The 24648-nt window shown below is 38.3% G+C and overlaps 2 protein-coding genes across 2 annotated transcripts; both read right to left on the reverse strand.

The window, feature by feature from the left end:
- Positions 1-1533: 1533 nt before the first annotated feature.
- Positions 1534-4285, reverse strand: jagn1a (jagunal homolog 1a). The gene is made up of 3 exons (XM_036573353.1): positions 4180-4285; positions 3335-3432; positions 1534-2430 (listed from the first exon to the last, which is right to left on the reverse strand). Exons 2-3 carry the CDS (start codon positions 3421-3423, stop codon positions 1968-1970), a joined length of 552 nt encoding a protein of 183 aa, XP_036429246.1. The 5' UTR covers positions 3424-3432; positions 4180-4285; the 3' UTR covers positions 1534-1967.
- A 2150-nt stretch (positions 4286-6435) lies between these two features.
- Positions 6436-18923, reverse strand: col8a1a (collagen, type VIII, alpha 1a). The gene is made up of 3 exons (XM_036573365.1): positions 18812-18923; positions 8648-8876; positions 6436-8556 (listed from the first exon to the last, which is right to left on the reverse strand). Exons 2-3 carry the CDS (start codon positions 8871-8873, stop codon positions 6620-6622), a joined length of 2163 nt encoding a protein of 720 aa, XP_036429258.1. The 5' UTR covers positions 8874-8876; positions 18812-18923; the 3' UTR covers positions 6436-6619.
- Between the last annotated feature and the right edge of the window lie 5725 nt (positions 18924-24648).

A 24648-nucleotide genomic window follows, 5' to 3' on the forward strand; every position in this document is an offset into this window, starting at 1 on the left:
ATAAACTTTGCAGTGTGGGCACGTGAAATAATTGTTAAGCAAATTCAATAAACAATTTCTATAAAACAAACAAACAAATAAATGTGATAGAAGAGTACTGAGAGAGAGGCTTTCTCTGCATTTGACGGGCCTACATAGTTTTACTAAAACAGCGCACCCTACCCTATTGTTCTAAAAGAAATAACTGCATTAAGCACACGCGTTATGCCTAATTGGATTGTTTGGATCTTGTCAGTTGTGTAATTGTCTTCCATTTAATACACTTAAAGACTTTTGTAGAACAAAAGTTCACACCTATACCCTCCTCTTTTAAGCGCTGCGTAACTATGTTAAGCCAATTTACCGTTTTCAAAATAATGATAGGCAAACTCAACCAGTCATTGGTTCTGAACTATCTCGGTACTTCAAGCAAGCAAAGAATAGTTGAATTCCATCATGAAAACTGTCCAGCTAAAATATTTGCCTGGTTTCATTAATGTTCATATGGTTTCCCAAATTGGTATTGCTTTAAACTGGATTTAAAGTGGCTTACATTCATATGTTTCAATTCTGTTTCAGCACTGGCAAAGTTTGTGAATACAATTTGTTGTTGAAAAAAATATAAAATTAACAATCACCAGCTCTTATTGCATGACATTTTGTAATGTTTCCAATGCAAATAGTTATTGCTTTATTTTTTTTGCTTTAGAATCATCTCCTACAATCATCTTCCTGCATCTGTGATCTAAATTTGTCTCCCTCAACCTGCTTTATGTTGGCCATTTTGCTTTAGGTTTTATGATGAAGAAATCTGTGTCTGCCTGTTTTCAAACACAGTTCATAGCCAGGCTGTGAAAATTTAACAAATAAGCCTTTAACTTCGATCATCTTAATGTAAAATGTTATATTACAGCATTTTGAATCATTTCCACTCAGGCTTTGGGGTTCAGACTTATTTGTGTTTATGTGATGCAAAATCCAGAGAACTGACATATTCCTTGAGTCTCTCCCATATGTTGGGAATCCATTTCCTTCCTCATTACAGATAACAGCTGGTAGAGAAATGGAAAAGCTCTTTACATCATCAGTTTTGTCTTTTTGTCTTCATAAGGTTGTCTGTTCTAACTAGAGAAGAAAACAATAAAGCCCCTTGTTGAGTGAGCTGAATATCTGTGGTCTTTCCACAATTAGGCAGGGCTGCCTTTTATAATGTTTTTTCAACATCTGAGCATCATCCCATTATCATCAGTATGATATGAACAGTATGATACATAAACAAGTTGATTTTCTGACGCTATAATATGTATTACATTGTTTCTCAAAAGAGTCTTCAATTCAAGTCTTGACAGCACTATCTTGTGGACACTAGATGCATTTGTCGTAGAAGTAGTGTAGAGTCATGTTTAGGGCTGTTTCACTACCAGCATTACTAAAAACAGTGACCCTTGAATGCAAGCAGAAAGGTCTAATAAGTGCTGTTTCTACTCTTATTAAATTAGAAAAAGATAAAATGCAATCATTCTTATATCAGCAGTCTGAAAATCCTTAAAACTATTTTTAAACAATCTTCTTTTATTTTGAGAGCATTGAAAAAAAAGCATTGAGGTTAAAAGGCCATAGCATAATAGTACAGTATAATGTGATGTAATGTAGAGGCAGAAATTTTACATGCACACATACAGTCTCCCTCAAAGACATACACATGTATTACAGTACATGCCTCAGTAGTCTATCAACACTACTCCGTTCAGTAGAAACATAATTCATGATGGCCTAACAGATTACACACATAAAGAATCTATACAAATATATTGTACACTGGTGGACAGACCAGAAACAATGCACTGTAAACAAACACAGCCTAATTGTATGCAGGTCTGTTTGATCTTACGTGTGCATCTATCACTTTTTTATACTTCCATGCATGTCAGAATTGTGAGCAAAATAGTATAACATGGCCTGCACCCAGTTCTCCATTGTTGGCCATTTTACTTCTTCTTCTTTTCCTGTGTGGAGTTAAACCAGGCGTCTAGTAGCTTCTTGCTGTAATAAATCTGCCACGCATGTACCTGGATGGCAATTACCATGAGCAGATACATCACTGACACAGCTGAAAATCCAAAGATGAAGCGGTAAGCTTTGCCATGCCGGTACAGCTGCTGGGCCACCGGGAACATCTCCATGGCGCCGAAGATCAGCGGAGCCACAGAAAACAGGCCCGCGCTAATCATGGAGATCACCAGGTAGCTGATGTTGTTTTTGGGCATGGCCATGGCATTAAGCAGTGAGGGTAGCAGACTTAGAAGATATGGGTACTCCCATTGGTATGGCATGGCCACAATGTCATAGGACAGTAGCTTGAGGTGGGCCACTGTCACCTGGGCGGCTACTAATGCCCATATTAGAAGATGTACAATAGTCAGCTTCTTGATCTCTGACTTTAATGAAGCGCTGAAACACACATAGATTTCAAGTTAGTATGTAGCCACAGTTAAATCACTTAAAGCACCTATCTACACTTACAGGGCTGATGGTGCAATAGTCTTGTTATTTCTCTTGGTTTTAGATAAAACACAAAACAACATAAACAATGGAATGATACAAATCAGTCAACTGCATTGTCCCAGTGGAAAGATGTATTCGGAAATCATATGTTTCTCTTATTGCTTTACGTTGTCATGCTGAAACAAGTAAGGGCCTTCCCCAAATTGCTGCCACAATTTAGAAGCACACAACTGTCTAGAATGTCATTACATGTTGGAGCCCAGCACAATCTCTGAAAACAGGTCCCCCCCCAAAAAAAACAGCCCCAACCATTATTCTTCCTCCACCAAACTTTCTGGTATCTACCATACCCAGATTCATTCATCAGCCTGCCAGATGGTAAAGTAAGACTCATCAAGACAGAGAAAACATTTCCACAGCTCCAGAGCAACCAAGCACCCAAGTGCTGTGTACATAACAGACTGGCACACTATGTTCTGCCTCAAACAACAAAAAGTGGACCTTAATTTATAGAAAATCTCAATTTAAAGGGCCTATATCATGAAAAAAGACATATTTTCCTAATTTTTTGAGAGTTTGATGTAGTATGTAAACATTGCTAAAGGTTCAGTGGACCATTCACACCTCAGTCAATGCAGTCCAGACATAAAAAGAGGTTGGAAAATGATCAAATAATAATGAATGTTTTTGGTACATATAGTCAATGAACATCATAAATTAACCTCATGGAAACAAATAACTTACAAGGAAAAGGTAAGATATGCAGATATACTGTGCATAAAAATTGCGATTAGATATTTTCCTCAAATCACTCAGCCTAGGTTTACTGTAGAGATGTAAGAGAAGTTACCTCATCTGGTAGTGAGATGCCACTTTCTCTCTGTGCTTAAAGTCACTCCCATCAGTCCCCGCAGCTCTTGGACCTGTGCGTGACGTCATGGCAAACCTCTGTGTAAAATATTTCCCAACAGATGCCAAGGGTATTAGTTACAGGTCTACTAATGATATACAACAGAGCAAAGACGTACAATCATGGTGTAAATTGCTCTTTTAACCTCAGGCTATGTAGACCACCCTCACCCCCCCTCCCTCACTCCCCCTCACCCCGCCAGCCGCCCTCTACCCCACCCCGCCCCCTCACCCCCTCATCCCCATTTAGCTTATTTTAATATTTAGGCCAAGTACAAAAAAGCTGTCAGACCCAAGAAGATTTTATATCAGAAAAACATTAAAATAGATAGGACTTATAGCATCATTAACCAACCAGAGAAAAGTCCACCATAGTATTTTAAAATAGATTTTCTATCAGTAAATGCTATATGGATAGGCCTACATGGGAAATGTGGCTTCGTTGCTGGCTAATGGGTACGTTAACTAATGAGACCGACGCTGGATATGATACAGTAACCTATTTGGGCATGACGAAGCAAGGCTTATTTCCGTGTTTTACGCCAGGATATTTGCTTTCCGAAGCTAAGAAAAAGACAATCGCTTATTATTGGATTAGCTGGACTAGCTGAAATAGGCCTAGCCTAACCAAATCGCGAGCTGGCCTATAGCTCTGGTGTCAGGTTGGCAACTGCAGATCTGTATAGTCCCGCTGCAATACATGAAATTTACACTGCAAAATAACAAAATAAAAACAGCTGTTCTTAAATACATCACATGAATAAAACTCAGGATGTCGCTACTTACCACTGCTTTGCTGCAAATCTGAGGAACGCCAGAGCTGTTTTAACAGATAAAATCTGAAGAAACCCGAGATGGTGCAGCTGCTCCCTAGCGCGTCTGTCAGTTCTGCGCATGCGCAGTAGAAGAGCGCACGTCATCTTTCCGCCCTCGGATGTGAGATCTGAGAGCGCAGCATCAGCATCACTAGGGTTACACATCCCTTTCGTTTCTACTAGGTTTTTCTGATTTGTAGTATTCCACATTTTAGATAATATTTATTTTAATATATTTATTACATTCTATGATTTATATTTGATAATTTTGTTGACATTGTATGTAATGCTTAATTTTTATATTTTATATTTACCATATTTCATATTTTTATTACTTTTTTTAGTTTTTATAGTTGTGATGGCATTATTTTTTTGCATACATAAAGAAACAAAAGGCATAATATCATTATTATTTATACACTGTGCTTTTTAACCAGCCTACCTATCACAGCGCTCTGAACAGGAACTGAATGAAATTGATTTGACCCTGATTTTAAGTAGTCCAGTGCAATTACCCACACATATCTGAACAAATAGATCGCTAGCTGTGATTAAATTGGTGGTGTATATCTTGTAATTGCAATTAGTTTGTAGCGTTAAATAATGCATTTTTCAACAATAAGTTAATAATTTAATGCTTAGTAAATTGTCTGAATAATGTATAACAAAAGGAGATGAATGTGAAACAGAAATTGTTTTGGCACAGATAATAGGTTTACTTGTTGATTTATTTATTTTATTTTTATTTACTTAAGATCTACCTGCAATTAAATTCTCCCAACTCTCCTGATTACCCACTCCAACACTGGCTCTGTCTCAACTGTTCAAACACAAAGATAGTGCAAGGTAGTAGGGAAAGCGGCAGGTTTAGAAAGGGTCAGAAAATGGGCGTTAACAATTTGCGTGATCATGCATATTCATATGTTCATTTTTAATGAGTGTTGAGGTTGAGGGATGCATCCTCTTAGAATTTTTGTAGTTTCTTGGGCATAACAATAATAAAAGTAATACATAAAAATACATAAAATAATTCATTATTCAACATAGATGATATTTTACAACTTTGCAGGTACTTTAAAAGATTGGATTTGAGTGCATGTATATAGTGCAAAAGTTCAATGCAAAGACACTGTTACGAATGTACATCTTTTATTCAAAAAAGACACCCAAATTAACAGTAAAATGTCTAAACTTTGCTTCTTTTTGGATTAAACAACTTTAGCACCATTTGTGTAAAGGGATAAATTGAATGAAGCATTTTTTTTCTCTCAAGCCCTTTTGTTTTTAAACAGACAATCAACAGTCAGACAATCAGAAATCCATAAGTGTATTACACAGTGGTCATGCATGTTATGAATATTTAGGAGTAATGGGGAAGGATATTATGAAAGGTGATTTGAAAGTATGCAAATATGTTTGTGACATGAAAGTATGTAGATATGTTTGTTATATAAAATGAAATGTATGAGAGTGAGGGAGGTCTAAGTAAGGGCTGAAACTCAAAAATGTAACTTTCTTTTTAACAGTATTTATTCAGTGGTTTTAAGACAAGTGAGTGTTTACAGTTTAGTATCAGAGGGTTTTTCTTAACAGTCAAATTATTCTAACATTAAACTCTTTCGCAAACATGTTGTAATAGAACATACACACAAATGTGTGCACACATACCCTCCCTCCATCTCTCTCTCTCTCTTTCTCCCTCCCTCACACACCCACACCCACACACACACACACACACACACACACACACACACACACACACACACACACATTCCTTTATTAAAATTTGGCTTGTTTTTCACTCAATATTTGTGTGAAAAAAGAACAGATGTGCAAAAACATTACATTTAGATTAAATACAAGAAAAAACACTTAATTTGGGAATAGCAATTATTGGTCTTCTTAAGCTTATAATCTTACTATATTTTCAGTACGTACATGTAAAAACAATTAATTTATGTTTTTGATATTTTTGAAAATGTCGTCTTTGGTCATACTGACACATTGTCAAAAAAGGAAATTCTGAGAAAATGGTAAATTCAATGTGTCCTAAACATGCTAAAGCTCAAACACCTTCAAGGTACCATCTATTCAAAAATGTATAAATACATTTCATTATCATAACTCGCCCCATGACATGGGACTGTGGGTTTTTAGATGAATATGCATTTGGTGGTTAATGAACTTTTTGTGAGATCATATTAAAGTATCTCCATAAAAACAGTACTTTCGTACAGATGTATAGATGAGCTTGACTGGCATGAAATCACAGAGAAAGTTTCCTGAGATCCTTTGTTTCATCTGATGATGGTTTATAAAATCATTGTAGAAAAGTCTTTTTTTTTTCTTTTTTCCTTCATTGGCTCTGTCTCTGTCACACTCTCCCACCCTCTCTCTGTGTCTATATTGGTCTACATGGGATAGAGTAGGAAGCCAGAGAAAGAAGAGTGGACATATTGCCCTGCATAGAGTCCAGCTGCCTGGTCAGATGGTAGCTGGATGTGAACAGTGTCTCCTGGTTGTAAAGGAACCACAGCACTACCAGATGCCTGGTCTAGAATGCCCTTCTTGTACTCATCATATGTGTACATCAAGGGCTCTCCATTTCGGTACAGACCCACCCACACATTGCCTCCCTTGCAATGCACATGATATGAGAAGTAATAGATGCCAGGAAGGTCACAGGTGAACACTCCGGTCTGTGGATTGTAGTTCTGTCGTCCATTGTACAGCAGCTTGTCAAACACTACTGGTGCACCAACAGGAGGGAAAGGTGTGGTCAGCTGAGCAGTAAAAGCAGGCATTTCTAGACCATTAGCACCCATTATATCACCTCCACCTCCATATTTTCCCTTTTTGTATCCGCCAGTCTTCACTCCATCAAGGGCTGGCCCCATCTCGGATAGAACACCCATCATATCAGGGGACAGGGCAGGTGGTCCAGGGGGTCCTGGGGGACCTGGAGGCCCTGGACGCCCTGGCTGTCCTGGGGGGCCACTTGCACCTTCTGCACCAGGAGGACCAACAGGCCCAGGAGCACCAGCACTTCCCTCACCTGGAGGACCAGGTTGACCAGGAGGGCCATTCTCTCCTTTAGGCCCAGTGGGACCAGGTGGTCCAATTGGTCCTCCTGGTCCTGTAAGACCTGGAATGCCATTGGGACCTTGTGGCCCTTCAGGACCAGGTGTGCCACTTTCTCCTTTTAGACCAGGCAGGCCAAGTGGACCAGGAGACCCAGGTAGACCCTTCTCTCCTCCTTCTCCTTTGGGACCTATAGGTCCTGGTGGTCCTCGAGGACCAGGCTCACCATCCTCGCCTGGTTGACCTGGTTGGCCTGGCAATCCTGAAGGCCCAGGCTGTCCCATAGGTCCCTGTTCTCCTTTTGCTCCACCTCCACCTTCTTCTCCTTTAGGTCCTGGCACACCCACACTACCTGGAGGCCCCATTGGTCCTGGAGGCCCAGGGGGACCACTAGGTCCAGTGGGCCCTGTCATACCTGGAGGACCTCCATATCCTTTGTCTCCTTTTTGTCCTGGAGAACCAGGTAGTCCTCCAATTCCTTTGTCACCTTTTGGGCCAGGGTATCCTGGTTTACCAAATCCAGGTAATCCAGATTTCCCTGGCAAACCTGGTGGACCTGGCAATCCTTTTTCACCAGGAGCACCTGGTTGTCCTGGTAATCCACTCTCTCCTTGTTTTCCAATGCCAGGAAGCCCTTGTGGCCCTTGTTGGCCCTCTTCACCAGGTGGTCCCTTTGGACCTGGTTGTCCAGGCTGTCCTGGTTTTCCTGGTGTTCCTACTGGACCAGGCAATCCAGGCATGCCAGGCTTGCATATGCCTGGGAGTCCTTTATGCCCTGGGAGTCCTGGGGGTCCAGCTGGCCCTTTTGGTCCTTGTGGCCCAGGTTGTCCTATTCCTCTATCCCCTTTTGGCCCAGGCAAGCCTGGCAAACCAGGTAGACCTTTGTGCCCTGGTTCTCCTTTGCCTCCTGGCAGTCCTGGTGGTCCTTGCTCACCTGACTTCCCGATTCCTGGCAACCCTTGGTGTCCAGGGGGCCCAGGTGGTCCTGGTATACCTGCTTGCCCCTTTTCTCCACTGGGTCCCTGATCTCCTTGAGGTCCGGGTGGTCCAGTACCACCAGGATTCCCTGGCATACCTGGCATCCCAGGTTCACCAACTCCAGGCAATCCTGGAGGGCCAGGTGGGCCTGGATTTCCCAGAGGGCCTGGCACACTAGTGCCTTGAGGCCCAGCAGGTCCTGGAGGTCCTGGAGGTCCTTGAGGTCCAGGAGGCCCCTGTGGTCCAGTCTCACCTGGAATACCCTGCTCACCTCTAGGAATGGTCTCTCCTTTATTCAAAACAAATATATAAAACAAAAAAACAAATAAATAGAGAGATTACAGTTATCAATTACAATAATTATATTTAATTATACACACCTTTTTTGTCCTTGCCTTTGTTCATGTGCATAGGTAATTGTGGCATCTCCTTCCTGTAGTGTGGATACTGCATGTGAGGTATCTCTTTTCCCATGGCCATGTGAGATATTTGTGGTATTGGCTGGTGTTGCTGATGATGTGGTTTGTGCCCATAATATGCCCCTCCAAAAACAGTTGGCATTAGTGCTGTTTGCACCAAAACCACCAGCAGGGGAGCCACAGCCATGGCCTGAAGAAACCAATTAATTAATTGATAAGTAAATCACTCACTGAATCAATCAATCAATCAGTCATGAATTAATTTTTCATTTTTATGTTTTATCAAAATGTCAAAAAAAAAATAAATCAGTCAGCCAGTCAATCGGTTCATTAACATAATAATTAATTCAATTCATAACAATTTATACAGTTTAATAATTTTATGTAGGAGTAATACAGTAATAATCAATTGGTTACTCATTTGTTTCATCAATCAATCAATTGGTCTACTAGGAAGTCAGTCAGTTAAGTAATAGCGTCAAATAGATCATTTATAACAATTTTTAAAGTCATTTAATACGTTTTATGGCACTATCAAAAATGCTATTACAATAAAGGACAGTACTCATTTTTGTATATCCAGTCAAAGTGTGGAAAGATTTCTTCAGTAATTTCATTAAATCAATATTTTTGCAATGTCTTGAAAAGTTTAATTTCCTGAAATCTAGCTTATATAGTACTGTATGTACAAAGCCTTTAAATGCAATATCTGCAATCTCAGTTTGCTACAGTAGTGCATGTCAATTATAATAAGATAACTACAAATAAAATAAATTACACAAATATGTAAACAATTACATTCTTTTAAAAATATAAGTGTTAAAAATTGTTTGATAAGACAGCACCAACTTGTGGTCTAGGATGATAAATACAAACACTAGAGACTGGCAAGGCCACCTAAAAACTCCCTCCTGCCTCAACCAGCAATCATAACAGTTCTTTCTGCTGGTGATCCTGAGCCATTGTAGTCTAATTTCAAAGTGAGCTATTTGCCTGTATTCAGCCTAAAGCAAAGAGCATGAGCTTTTCTGGTTATGCAGCATTACTAATGCAATTATTCTGAAAGATTTAAGTATAATGTCTTGAAACATGTGCAACATATTGGCACAGGGTTCGTAATTATAAAGTCTCAGAAAAAATAATATTTGAAACAACTGGATGGAAGTGAACATCGGAAAATTAACAGAGGATTCTGCATTTTCAAACATCCTTTAACTTCTGCCTTTCACTTGTGCCATTTTTTTGTATCTTAAAATATAGGCCTATTGATCATTTGCAGGGTGAGTTGGGCTGTACATGTATGGAAAAAAAGAAAGAATGATTTCTGTTTAGTGAATGCGTGTGCCCAAGGACCTGATTTGTGAAGGGAAACATGAATTTAAGGGGGAACTGAATTGGATGCAACATGCAACAGGTGATCGTAAACACACAAGGATATCATTTGGGTTTATTACTACTTACAGTTTCCAAAACAATTTACAAATAACTTTTTTAAAAACGAGAATCAGCCTCTAACATCAAGCTACTAGCAAAACATTTTTCACAGATGTCCAACTGACATCATGTAGTAATGACAACTAGTTGACTAGTTGACTTTTTTAAATAAACAACTAGTCGACTAGTAAAAATTAATAGTAAATAAAATAGTGAAAATTAATTGCAGAATTTAACAGAGTAAAAGTGCGAGTATTTCAGTAATTTCAGTAATACCCTAGTAAAATACAAATCTTCCAAAATAATACTTAAATATTGTAACACAATATGCAGGTATTTTTCAGACCTGTGTGTTTGTCTGTATGTTTGGCATGAGAGACAGATAGAGGTCAGCCATTTTTAGCTGACTTCAGAAGTGTGTATATGCGTGTGTATGTGTGTGGTATGATAGAAAAAGAGAGGTCAGCCATTTTAGCTGACTTCAGAAGTGTGTGTGTATGTGTGTGTATGTATGTGTGTGTGTGGTTTGACAGAAAGAGAGAGGTCAGCCATTTTTAGCTGACTTCGGAAGTGAAAGTGTGTGTATGTGTTTGTTTTATGGCACTGAGACATTTGACAAATGCATTACAGTCAGACATTTGGGACATTCGGAAGCACACTTCACATACCACAGACACCACCATATTAACTTTCTAGTGCAAAATTTTAAATGTTGACGATTAGCTAATGGTCAGTCAACCAGTCAATCAGTCAACCTGAAATCAAAATTTTACTTTGTTAGTTCTGTACATGGTCACTAAGCATGATTCATCATATATCATTTAAAAATCTTGTTTTCACAAAATCTTTAATTGAAATGTAGTGACTTTTGCCCACTCAGAAAAAAACGTCTTGGAAGTTTCATCTCAACATGCTGCACCAGAATAAAATTAACCAATAATATCTTGTTTCACCCACTGAAAATCTAGGAGCAAAGCAACAATGTAAAGTTATGTGCATCTTGTGTGTGTGCGCATGTGTGTGTTTGTTTGTTGGTATATGGGCTGCAAATGCTGCAATGTGCAGCAGAATGAACACAAACATTTAGAGAATGTCACACCATTTCTGGGAGAAAATGTATTTCATGCCTAACAACCTGAACAATCCTCAAATTATTGTGACTACGCCCTGTTATCCACTAGTTATTTCTCTGGTTGTACAAAAAGTATAGGCCAGGTTTGGCAAACATTGACATTTTTTGCTTCGTTGGAGCTTGTACCGCTTTTCTCAGGCTTTGTTGTAAGCTGAACAGGCTATATCCTCTTCAGTTTGTCAGAACTCTGTGCTCCTTGAATTTTGTCTAAACATACCTCACAGCTTTCATTTGGTAGTTTGCTTTCAGTCTGATTCAGCAAAATGTTTTACTTAGCGTTAGATTTGATTCAGGTTCGTACTCAAACTGACGGTACTGAGTTTGATTTGAAAGGTTTGAAATTTGCTTTGATGTAGGTTTGTGAGAGGCTGCAAAGTGACAATGGATCCAAATTTCTGGGTAACGGCAATGACTTTTGACCTTTCTCAGGTAGACGGTGATTTTCACACTGGCATGTCATGGGCACTCGCAGTCTTTGGTTCTTTAAAAAAAAAACAGCAAAACACAAGCATGAAGATTGTGTTTAGTGCACAAGCTTATGACAACTACGTTTAAGAAAACAACAGTGTGCAAACAGCTATACTATTAGCTATACTAGTGTTATTCAGGTGGAACTTTAGTAATTTGTTCCATTATTAGAACATTTATTAAGCACAGACTAACCATACACGGGTACAGGAAAGGTTAATTTTTCAAAATTTCACAAACGTTCCTTATCCAGTTGTGTGAGACTGGTGAGAGCCATGCTGATTGCTCATATTGTAAAAGTGAACTGAGCAAAAATGTATTTGGCAATCTCAATTATTTTACAGCATTAACAAACAACTCTGGGGATATTGTTATACTCATGTATTGAATAACAACAGAGCAAGTAAACAAAAATGAGCAAAACCTTGCCTTTATTAGCCAGTTTCGCTCTTGAAAGCTGTTGTATGTGTCAAATGTTATGAGCTCTTGGAAGACATAAAGCTTCACCAAACATGAGGAGAAATGTAAACTGTGCAGTAATAATTCTGCCAGAAATAATTTACTAATGGGAGCAGCGCATACCACGCACTAAACACATCTGTACATTACAACTACACATTCCCTCCACATGTGTGTGTTTGCAGGTGTAATTGTTTCTTGGTCTGGTCTGAGCTATTGAAGACTGTGTATTTTCTGCAACATACTCTTCATCACTAAAATAAACAAATAACACACAAATGTACCTTTCAACACATGCACATACCTTCCTCTGCTGTTCAGTTCAGCTGATGAAGTGCAGAGTTAGATCTAGGCCTTCAGCTCAGGCCATAAATGTTAAAACTGCTCTATGATCATGCTATTTTCTGCTAGTGCATCTATGGGATTCTAGTAGTATGTTAATGCTAAGCGAAAAACAATTCACAATAATTTTCTTTGCCCTTCTAGATTAAACATGGACATCTGAAGCCTGTAAATGACATTGTATGTTTTATATGAACCTTGTAACAGACATATTAACATACATGTTACAGGGCATGTAGCAGTTTTATAGTTGCTCCTTTAGTATGCCCTGGTAAAGAGCTGCAGCTGTTTTACATTTCTAACAGCTACCAGAACACCTACAGTAATGTTTTTTTTTCTCACACAAAATTCATCTCACCCTTTGCAAATCAAGTGATTGGTTTGATTCCCCTGTCAGGTCCTAATTATATTGCTGGTTAACCTGATGTGTTGAGCTCCCTGGGCTGATTGCATAATTTTCTGTAGGATGTTTCAAGAATTTCTCTCTACAGCTTTTCTGTCTCCTTTTTTCATACACAATCAGGAATTAATTAATAAATCCTGGATTACCTTTTTTGCCATCACTTTGAATCATCAGAGATAGCAATACTTTTTTGCAACAGTACCATTTCTCTGTCTTCTCTTTCCTGGAGAATACAAGGATGCACATATGTTTGCAGTTACAAATTATGTGCACATGCAGGGCATTTTATTTCTGCCACCATGCTTCATAATCACTTTTAATGGACTGGGATCTAGCTAGTAACTACCTGTTCTATGGCAGTACTGAGTAGCAGTGCAAGGACTGCTATTTCAGATGCGCACAACACATTTGTGGGTGGGCCAAACCTTGAATTTCACTCCTCTGGACGGGGGATATGGGCTACAAAAATGAGAACAAGTCTAAACCATGATAAGTGTTCTTTAAACACTGCAGTGGAAAAAAGCAGTAGCTAGTTAATCAGAGCACAGAAAACTCAGAGCTCTTCTCACAAATCTTGCTTTGCATACTTGAGCAATAATGACCAACATAACTTTCTGGCATTTATGTTTTTGGTGTTAATGAGCTGGTTGATGATTGTGCTACATTCAGTTTAGTAGTTTTGACACGCTTCTGATCCATAGATTCTCTCCCCATTTATCACGAAAGTGCTGAAAGCATTACCACTAATGCAGGACTCAGTTACTCACACCTCTTGTAGCAGAGTAATAAGACTGCAAAGTCATTTCAGCGTTGAAAACTGTAGCTTGAGTATTGCCTCACTGTTATGGTTATTGGTTAAATTGGGATTTTCGATGATGGGATGCAGATGATATTTATTCATACAATTTTATTATTGAAAATAAATTTCAGCAGTCATCACAGGTAGGCCAGTGACAAAAATGGGTGGGCCCAGACCTGGTGGGCTTGTTCACATTATCATCACTGGCAATAGTGTAAGAATGAAGCAAACACATCAAAGCATGTTAAAGCTATGTCTAACGCTAACAGTGACAGCAGCTATCATGTTCTACTCCAAAAAAAATGTTTTTTTGATTATATTCTCTGATTCTTTTATACTTTTATGAACACTTTATAATGAATTAATGCACTTAAATAATTTGACATTGTTTTTATGCTGTTATGTTGGATTGTTGTATACTCTTTTTTTACATACGATTTTTAGACAGACTTTGGATCTTTAAATAGAGCCAATGTAGCTATACATATCCACGACATAAAACACATAAGCATCATTCTGAAGTCTGGACTCACTTGTCATATAAAGCGTTTTGTTATTTTATACAATTAATAATTTGTGCAAAGTAGATTTAATCAGAGTGTTCAAAGTATACCTACTCCTCCAAACATCACTACACTACTGGTTGTTCTGAAGACACCACACACACACACACACACACACACACACTCACGTTTCGAGAAGATAGGGCACTGCCATACTGGGCACACTTGTATAAATACATACCTAATTTATATTTAATGACATATTTACAGACATGACAAAAAAGCAGAATGCTGTGGAAACAATAAGAACTACCCAATTAGTATTGAAACAGCACAAAACTAAATGTTACCTAAATTAATAATTACAAATTAAAATTAAACCTTTTTAACACTCCAGTTGACATTCGTATAGGTAATTAACTCAAATCTGTCATTAATGTGAACAAATCTATGTCCTGAAACACACCCTAATCAATAACGTCCCATGAGTGAATCACATGCCAGCAAACAAACTAATCAAGAGAACAAGCCTCTTTGTGAAGTTGACTAGCTGTGAACAGTTCTCAGCTGCTCATTAGTAGAGTGATACAAAGGAGAAAAAAGGTCAAATGTGTTACTTTTCCACCATTTACTGGCACTAACCACAGGTTTGACGCTGCTGCCATGTTAACAATCAATGACAGCACACATGCAAATTCCTATCTGACCATTTCCATTAAACGGGCTTGGCCAAGAATGGGAAACTTATCCAATTTAGGTCCTCATACAATAGTGTGTATTGTATATGCAATATTTGTCACTGATGAAGTACAGAATGTAACAGAACCTTTTCAGACCCGTGGTATAGTCACGGGTGGGGGGGAGGAGCATGTGCCCCAGCAGATTTTTTATTGCTGTAATTTTTTATGTAATAATAATAATAATAATAATAATGATAATAATTGTTATTATTATTATTATTAGTAGTAGTAGTAGTAGTAGTACATATAATTATGATTATTTTATATTATTAGTTAAACATATTCTTCTAATTATTTCATAGATCATAGTTCAAAAAGTCACCCCTTTGGTTTCTTTCAAAAGTTGCAGGATAAAATCGGTTTGCAGCAGGTACAGATAGAATGTGATAGAATAGCATCCTATTTAGGCTACTGGTGACGCTGGATCTTTCAAGGAGAATGAGCAGTTTAGAAGGTTACTACGTTGCTACTGCTCAGTCTGAGCTTTTATTGACAATGGAGCAGACAATGGAGCAGAAACTGCTATATGTCTCATCTGTACTCATGCTATCCTATGCCTATGTTTAAAAATACAGCTATTACCATGTTGGCAGGTTCCTTTCGTTGTGGCTAGGTTATCTGCTTTCTCTAAATTAATTTGGATCATGGATATAGTCTTTTTTTGCCCCCTTTTTTTAGGTTAAGCAGACAATAACCAGAACTGCACAATTAATTGACATGAACATCTTTAAATAAATGAATGAATGATTAAATGAATGAATGGATGAATGAATGAATGAAGGAATGAATGAATGAATAAGATTTTCTTTGTTGATAAAACTGGATTTTCTGTGAAACTGGATTTTTTGTTTGTAATTTTTTTTTTTGTGCTGATACAGGAATATGTTTAATGTATGCTGATGTTGTTTGCCAGCTACCAGGTTGGGAACTCCTAGTCTAGTGAAATATTCAACGACTACAAAGCAGCTGCTTTGACAATAGACTCCATGTAAGTTTTATGCACATGGCTCTCATACAGGAGATCCTCCAAAACTTGATCTCTGGCCCCAGTAAAGAGGGACGGTTTCTTTAGCTTTTGTTTAGCCTCTGCTGGAATCTCGAGGAACCCCTCTGAACAAAGCTTATAAAATCAACACCTCACAGAGCAAACAGGGCAGGTTAAGAACACGCACATCCACGCACACACAAAACATGCAAGGGCACAAAAAGCCTATCAAACAGAGCTGACTAGGAACTGGCCCAAAAAAAATCAACATTTACAGAGCCATCTTTGGTTCTCTTTTGTTCTTTTGCTATCTGCCACGCTGTCCTTTTTCTCTTATTTCACTTTTTCTTATCTAAACAAATCAGCAGGGTAACAAAGAAATGTCTACATCATCAGTGTTCTGTTACCAAAGGACAAAAATAACAGTAAATAAAGTTTATTGATTCATCACAACAAATTCTGCTCTATGATTATTACTTGAAAACCTGAAAGTTCCATTTCTGTACTGATAATAATTCTAACATGAAGCATACAGTCACATACTGTTTTAATACCATTAGCAGAATTCAGCTTAACAATTTGGTTGGGCATTATTGTTAACTATATTTACTGTATCGATGGCCGCTAGGAAATGAACTAATCTCAAAATGACGTTGTTTTCTGCATGCCCATAGTACACTAGTATAAGAAACAGATGGGAACAAAGTAGGCAAAAAATGTTTAAAAAATTGCATTCTGTTACATATTGTTGATTGTCAAAATTAAGTTGGTGACAAATAATTATATACTAAATATGCTGATTACTTTTCAGCACTTTGGACTTTGGATTTAAAACTTACACCACATGTTAAGGCAACAAAGTTAAAATAAATGGCTTGCAGTATTGCCCTGAGATATCAGAGAGATCATGGTTCATTTCAGCAGAGTGCCATTCTTACTTCCTCCAGGAAAATCTGAGTGGGTGTTAGTGGTCTTATTTACATTCATTGAACTCAGGAGTTTGTCTAAGTAAAACCTACTTGAGACTGAAAATAGCATAATTAATTGTAATGGATTACAACATGGAATATATGAAAAATAAACTCCTACCGTTGTATTAAAGAAGGTTTTCCTGTTGTATGAAGTTTGTACCAACCTACTTGTGTTACCTTCCTTTCTCTACTTTTATAAATGCGTCTTGGGTCCAGTGGCACAAGACGTAAAGCCATGTTGGACTGCAACATTCTGTCTGCTCATCCACTCACTCAGTTAGGAGCATTTTCACAGCAGGCTGATAATAAGAATGAGAGTCCCAGCAGGAGCCTGTTAGTTTAGTAGTGTGTGTGTGTGTGTGTGTGTGTGTGTGTGTGTATATTTTGGTTACAGCCCAGAGGTCTTGTGTAGTAACGATGCCATTACTAGTATAGTTAATAACACTCAAAATCCAAAGCTTAATCAAAGTCACATTCCTGCTCTGCCCATTCACACTTTCCCCCTTCTAGAGACCTCATATATATCCAGAGTTTGGAAGTAACAGTTACACAGTTATGTACTTATGTAAAATTTGATGGATTTGTATTTCTTTGGGTGTTTTTACTTCTACACAAGTGTATGCGTTCCACGGTAGTCATTTTTGTCCATTAGATTCAAATGAAGGCCAGGCGAAATAAGAAACTGTCCATAGATCAGCATTCCAGCTAAGAAATATTTGTCATTTGAGCCAAGTATGCAGCAAATGATTGTGCAAATGGATAATATATGGTATTTCTCTGCTTCTAATGAACACTTTGTTCACCATCTCTTATCAACTTTCTATGGTGGTATTGTGGACTTTGTAACATTTTTTTGTTACCTGGAAATAAAAAAGGTAGTCTAACAAAATTTGCCTTAATACTAGGATTGCTAAATATTATATCCTATTTAGCAATTTAATTCAGATTTAGATTAAAATGATTTGTGGCTGTGTTAAAATGTAGCATTCATTGAACATTAAATAATAAGTTAGCGTTCCGGCACCTGGATTCAGACAAAGTCACTCTCGTTCCATGGTGGTATGTGGGCTGGATGAAAGTTACGTGTGGGCCAGAACTGAGCCGTCACTTGTTTGCTATCTGGGTTGAGTGTCAATAGAGATGTTTATAGACTTTTGTGGATAGTCTAGTTTTACATTCTGTATAGTTATCAGAATTACAAAGTAGTTTTTTTTTACTATAAATTATGAAGTTCATAACATTAATTGTAAATTATAGACACATCAAGCTGATGGGTGGACAGATTGCACATGCTGCATTCCAGTGATATGACCCACAAGCCTCTCATGTTTTGCCAACACACAGTCCTATACACACCGGCCCATATTTTATAGACCTTTGCAAATCTAGATGAGTTATTTTTTTTTCCATTTGCTCTGTCATCAAAATCAAGCATCATATTTCCTCCCTTAATCATGATGTCAAGCACGAAGAACACCTTCAGTTAACACCTACAGTGCTCACTTTGAAGCCCAGCTGGAAAAGAATGAGCACCACAAGAGTGAATTCAACACTGGTGGTTTTAAAATGCACTGATAAATCCACAAATAATTTAAGCAGCAGCTTCCTTTCAGTGATCACCAGGTAACAACACAATCTATAGACCTAGTGTAATACCGGTGTAGTATATAATAGTGTCTTTTATCCTTTGCATTAGCAGGATATGAAGATGTCTTTGGAAATGCATACAGATTTTGACAGTTCAGTTGATTTACACATAAATCAATTATTAGAAACATGCTAAAGCTACCATCTCATGATCTGCTTGTAAATCAAATGAATGTTTGTGAAAAGAAAGGGAGAGAAAGAGGGAGAAAGAGAGTGAGAGCATTAGACAAAATATGACTTACCTCCACCTTTATAACTGTGGCCCTGTGGGGGATAAACTCTGGTCTTCACGATACACACACAATCCTGCACACAAACTTCTACACACCCCCTCCCCAACTGACCAGATGACTGGCTGGACTTAAACAAGGAGCCCCATACCCACACTCACCTTATATCTCCATTAGGGAGGAGTCAGTCAATGGGGGAGGAGAAAAAAGAGAGAGAGAATGGGGTGGAGGTGGAAGAGAGATTTTTGGCACGGAGTTGTTTAATTCAGCTTGCAAGTCTAAACACTGACATTTGTTTGACTTTGAGGGCAATAAATTCTAACTTGTGATAATTATGTCATGACACCCAGACATGGAACTGACTGGATCTAGGATTTTCCCCCTTTTCAATTAAAGAAGACAAGGGTGTCAGTTTGCACTGTGCTAAAAAGAGTAATTCAGCATTTTACATTGATATGCCACTGTCGATGCTTTGTAGATGCTGACATAACTAAGTGTGTATTAAACTTAACTATTCCATAACATCAGACAGTCAACAAGGATACCATTACAATAAAATGTGACCATTCTGCATAAAGGAAAATAAAACAGCTCCAAGTGTTAAGTTGGCAGTTTGCTTACAATTCATTGGTTAGCTGAATTAAACCAACTACCCCTTCAGATTTATGCCGGTGGTGAGCACACTATGCAGATCACACAGCCCTTGTTTTGTTCAGTGGACAGATAATGATTAGTTGACTATATGTTCATGGATTTGGTTGCCTGATTAGTGCCTAGGTTCCTATTATCATGAGTGGTTAAAGATCACAGAATTTGAATAATCAATGCAAAGTGCCTACTTAAAAAAATATTAGCTACCACAAACATTCAGATGGCAAGTGATCAGTGGGTTATCAGCCTTTTATGTTCTTATTGACAGGTGGAAAGCAGCTGAATGGTGGCCCTGATAAAATGTGGGTGACCTATACTTACCTTTTTAGATGGGTCAGCAGTTAAAGTCTGACTAACCCCTGGGAATCAAGGCCTGTGAGCCAACTGGAGGGCAGGAACACTAGGTGACCAAGACCAGATGAATGGAATTTAGAACCACATTGAGGCTTACGTTGACCTTTATTTGAAGCACAAAGTGAGAGAGAAGCATCTTAAGCACTGAGGTTTGCTGAATCTGTGAGAGAGTGTGCTTTAATAGATGGCAGTAGTGTAAAAATGAATAGGATGAAATAGTAACAGACTGAGGCAAGGTGGAAGACCAGTGTGATGGGGCACTCTATAAAGAGCAGCAGTCAATGAGTGTGTTTTTCTGACTTTCCAGGTGGGACTTTCTGCTGTCTATCACTTATGAATTCATTCATTTACACAAAATTCATTTGTACCATATCTTAGCACCCACTATTTAGCAGAAGCCTCCTAAAAGCAGACTATGAGAATGATCAAAGAAACTCACATTTGAAAGATTGACAAATGAATCAAAGATTAATTACACTTTTTTCTAAATCTATTAAAGATCAGTTACACATTAATACAAATTAATAAAAAGATTCATTGTCATAGTTACAGATTGGAACAATTTGCATTACCCATTGTTACAGTTGGACATTGGTAATAATAAATTATTCATTATACATTGTCATATATGAATGAGAGATCCATATGAACAAAGGATTCATTACACATTGTTAAAAATTAATGAATGATTCACTATCCATTGTTACACATTGCTACAATTACTTAATTATCAGTCATTACTACTGCAACTGCACATTATTATAAATGAATAATATTCATAATGCCTTGTTACAGTTATACATTGCCACAAATAAATATAACATTCATTATGCATTTTACAAATGTATTATGGATTCATTACACATTATTGTACACAAATGACAACACAGGACAACACAAAGCAATAAAAAATCAACCACCAATAAAAAGGGGCTGTTGTAATAGTTTTACAGAAGAAGGACACTGTCCAACAGCAGACAGCACCTTCCCCCAATAATGCACACATTCACGCATACACTCCCTTGCCCACATGCACATTCTCACACACACACCAAACTCAATTAGCCATGAGTATGTTTGTCCACCACACACACTGGGCTCAGCATCTGTTTCTTTGTTTGGCCATAAGGGAGAGAAACAGAAGGTCTGGCAGAAAGGGAGAGACAGATCCCATTTCTCAAATGTCTGAACTCTGAACATAGATGATGAATAATGTTAATGATGTTATTCATTTTGTTTGTTTCTTTAATTCACGTCAACAGTCATGCAGTGAACGAGAAGATGGTCAGTGTAAACAGGGGTGGCAAGGTTTTCTAGCTCTTTGTAAATGGTAAGAGGCAAAAGAATAGCCACTTTTGGGTTAGAACATTTTGCTAATTCATAGATTGTATTCTGTAAACTTGTTAAGCTGCTGTGCATCATTATAATCCATTTCCTAAATGCTGGAGAGCAGTGTGCCAAGGCAGCTGGAAGACCTGATGTTCATATATAAACATTTGTACAATTTACGGTTGGTTATGTCAAATTGGCAGGAGTCAGTTTGATTGCTGGGGGCATGGGAGTTCAGAGACTGTGTGGTCAATAGTGGCTATAAAGCCCTGCAAAGGTCCATTCCAACAGCTGCTCTCCCTTACCATACAGCTGCCTGGGAATGCAAAGAGAATACAATCTCGCAATCGTCCATCACCATGGGAACCTGTCCCAGGACAGTGAGTGACCCCATTAGGGAGTAGACCTCACATCATTCTGCAACTCAAATCATTACTTCTCTAAATATACACACTTATGCCCACACATGTACAAACATGCCAAATGGTAAGACAGTCACAGCTTTGTTGATGACGCTGAAACATTCAACTAAAGCCATTTCTCTAGCCTCAGATCACTCAGATATCTGCATGTGCTTTGCTGTGTATGTCTGTTTGTGTGTGTGTGTGTGTGTGTGTGTGTGTGTGCATGTGTGTGTGTGTGGTCTTGTCAGGGACCCCCATGGTTTTGCTGTTCTGACAGGCTCTGCCTGGTTGGGGATCGCTGACTGGCCTCTCCACACAACACCAGTAAAACCGTCGCCATGGACACTTAAACCTGTTACCCTGGAGATTTAGGAGTCCAATTGGCTGTTTTAATAGTTTCACTTTGGCAGAGGTTTGCTTTTTTGTTTTTGTAAAAATAACCTCAGTGTGTGCAGGTAGGTACACCCACTGTGCGCTGTAGAGGACATCAAACTGTACATACTATATGTGTTTTTTGCAAAAGTGGATTTTTCAAATTAGGAACCTATCCATTGCTTTTGCTCAGTAATTGACCTATGTATGCTCCATCCTTTTGTGTTAACTGTCGCGAGGCTGGAGAAGCTTTACTGAATGCTGCCACAGCTTTACTGAATGCTCCCACAGCTAATGAGAAATTGTAGCCAACAACTCAGTTTTGGTTAAAACACCCAAATTTAGATAGCGTATTTAATTTCAAGATTTAGAATTTAGATAGCACATTTAATTTCAGATAATGCTTACTTAGGATGTGCATGAAAGTCTCACAGTTAGGATCAGGGGTGCTTTAACATCATGGGCCCTGGAGCTACATGTGGTCGGGGGCCCTGTGGGTCTAGTCATACACAGTGTGCAAAAACTCAAAACCTTTGTTTTTAATGAAGGTACACACACGCCACCACTAGTCATGGTTGGAAATTTGCACTGAGAAGGGAGTCCATTCTCAGAAGAAGCTGTAGTTTGCCTCGCCAGGTTCTTTTTAGAAATTTTCATACCACTTGTGTAGTTTAGCTCGAAAACAGTGAGTTTGGAAAGAGTTTGTTTACTGATACCAAACATGATAAATTCTGCCCACTCACCATTTACACTTTGTTCTAAATCTTTTAAAGATTTACCCAGACCCTATTTAAGATTTGCCCAGATGACATTGGTAACTAACTAGCTAAGTTCAAAACAGACTCAGATACCCAAAGGCAGGGGAAAACAACATAGAAACAACAAACTTAAAATCCCAAGCCTAATTATCAAAGGAAAAACATTCTGCCACAGCAGGCATGAAAAATGTTTAATACCCATTCATGCTTCACCTGTGATGCACTGAAGCAACTTAAGATGTTTGCTTTGACATCTGCACGAAGCCCATTTTAGCCTTTATAACAAAAGGGAACTGTCAATACCAAATTCGCAGAAAACGGACAACGATGACGTTTTTTGGCTTTGAATGGGTAGAAAAAGACATACTATACAGGACAAAATCTCACTGTTGAGCATCCACAGTTACATCTTTAAACCGCAAATAAAGCTTCAAATTCTGGCACTGGCAGGCTGATAATGAACTAAAGTATTGAGGGATGGTTACTGTGAAGTGATTGGAGGGCTGAGAGAAGAAGCCAGAGTTTGACAGAGAGTGTATGATTTGATGGGCCATAATACAGTGATAGTGCTTACAGAACACAAATCAAACCCGTTTGTTTGGGTAAACCTGTGATCAATCTGGGTAGGCCACACACACACACACACACACACACAAACACACACATCATCTAAACCACTTATCCTTCTGGGTTGCAGTGGGGTGCTGGAGCCTATCCCAGCTATCACTGGGCGGAAGGCAAGAGGAGGGGGAATGAATTAATGTAATTATATTATATAAATATATATATTATATAAAATAAATAAAAATAGCAAATAACAGCCAATTAGAGGCCCTGAGTTTCCATGGGCTTCAGCCCAGATATGCCCATGCATTAAATCACCCCTGATCAGGATACAGCAAATATAGATTTTTTTTGTTGCATAAATAAAAATTTGTCATCATTTCCAGCTTGTTTTGATTAGCTACAACATAGTCCAGCTTGGTAGCATTTTAAACCGGAAACTCAAAGTAATGCAGCATCTCAAAATAAAGTACTACATTGTCTCATTAGAGTAAATATAATTTTTGCCAACATTCTAAGAAAACAAACTTTTCCAATCCCAACAGTTGCTACAAAAGAACACTGCTGTGGTCAGAGGATGGTTCGTGCCACTAATTATATATCTATATCTATGTATATTTATACAACAGGTAGTTCCAGCCATGCAAGCTGATTGGTTGAGAAGCGTTCTAACCGTGCTGATATTTTCCCATAACATCACAGGTTTACAAGCATTGTATCACTCTTTCGAGACGCCGTTCCTAAGCAACGAGTTTGACAGCTGTTGGAGACGCTCAAGCCATTTGAACGTTTTTACTACTTACTTTACAGAAAATGGATACTTTTGAGATTACATTTGACCTACAGCCGATTTGGTCAGACTCTGAAGAGGAGACTACACTAAATTCCCAAACTGTCAATACCGCTGAGCAAGCTTTTCAGTCGGCAGCTGTGACAAAAGAAAGTCTAAACAACCTGGAATTAGCCAGACATGAACAGAATACCATTCTCCAAACATGTAGTCTCATCTTCAGAGTCTGATGAAATCAGACTGAGCCATAAAACTGCCGCAATAAAAAACAAAAAAGCTTGCTCAGTGGTAATGACAGTTTCGGAATTTAGTGCAAGGAGCTGGGGAATGAACTGCCGGCTATGCAGTGAGTGAGTGGAGCTTGTTACTGTGACGTAGCAACAAGCTGCTTGTTAAAGAACTATGATTTGGCGGAAGGAACTGCTAACATTTAAACATATTAAATGACACGTTCATGACCCAATTTATTAATTTCTTACTTTATTTATTTAACTGTTGTATAAAAGCAATAGAACACTCGAGGTCATGTGTTATCATGTATAACATCACAGCCGTGATGTTATTTCACGATAACACACTCCCTCTCGTGTTCTATTGCTTAAATAAATAATGTATCTAGGGCTGTTT

The sequence above is a fragment of the Colossoma macropomum genome, unplaced genomic scaffold (assembly GCF_904425465.1).
Source record: "Colossoma macropomum unplaced genomic scaffold, Colossoma_macropomum, whole genome shotgun sequence".
Lineage (NCBI taxonomy): Eukaryota > Metazoa > Chordata > Actinopteri > Characiformes > Serrasalmidae > Colossoma > Colossoma macropomum.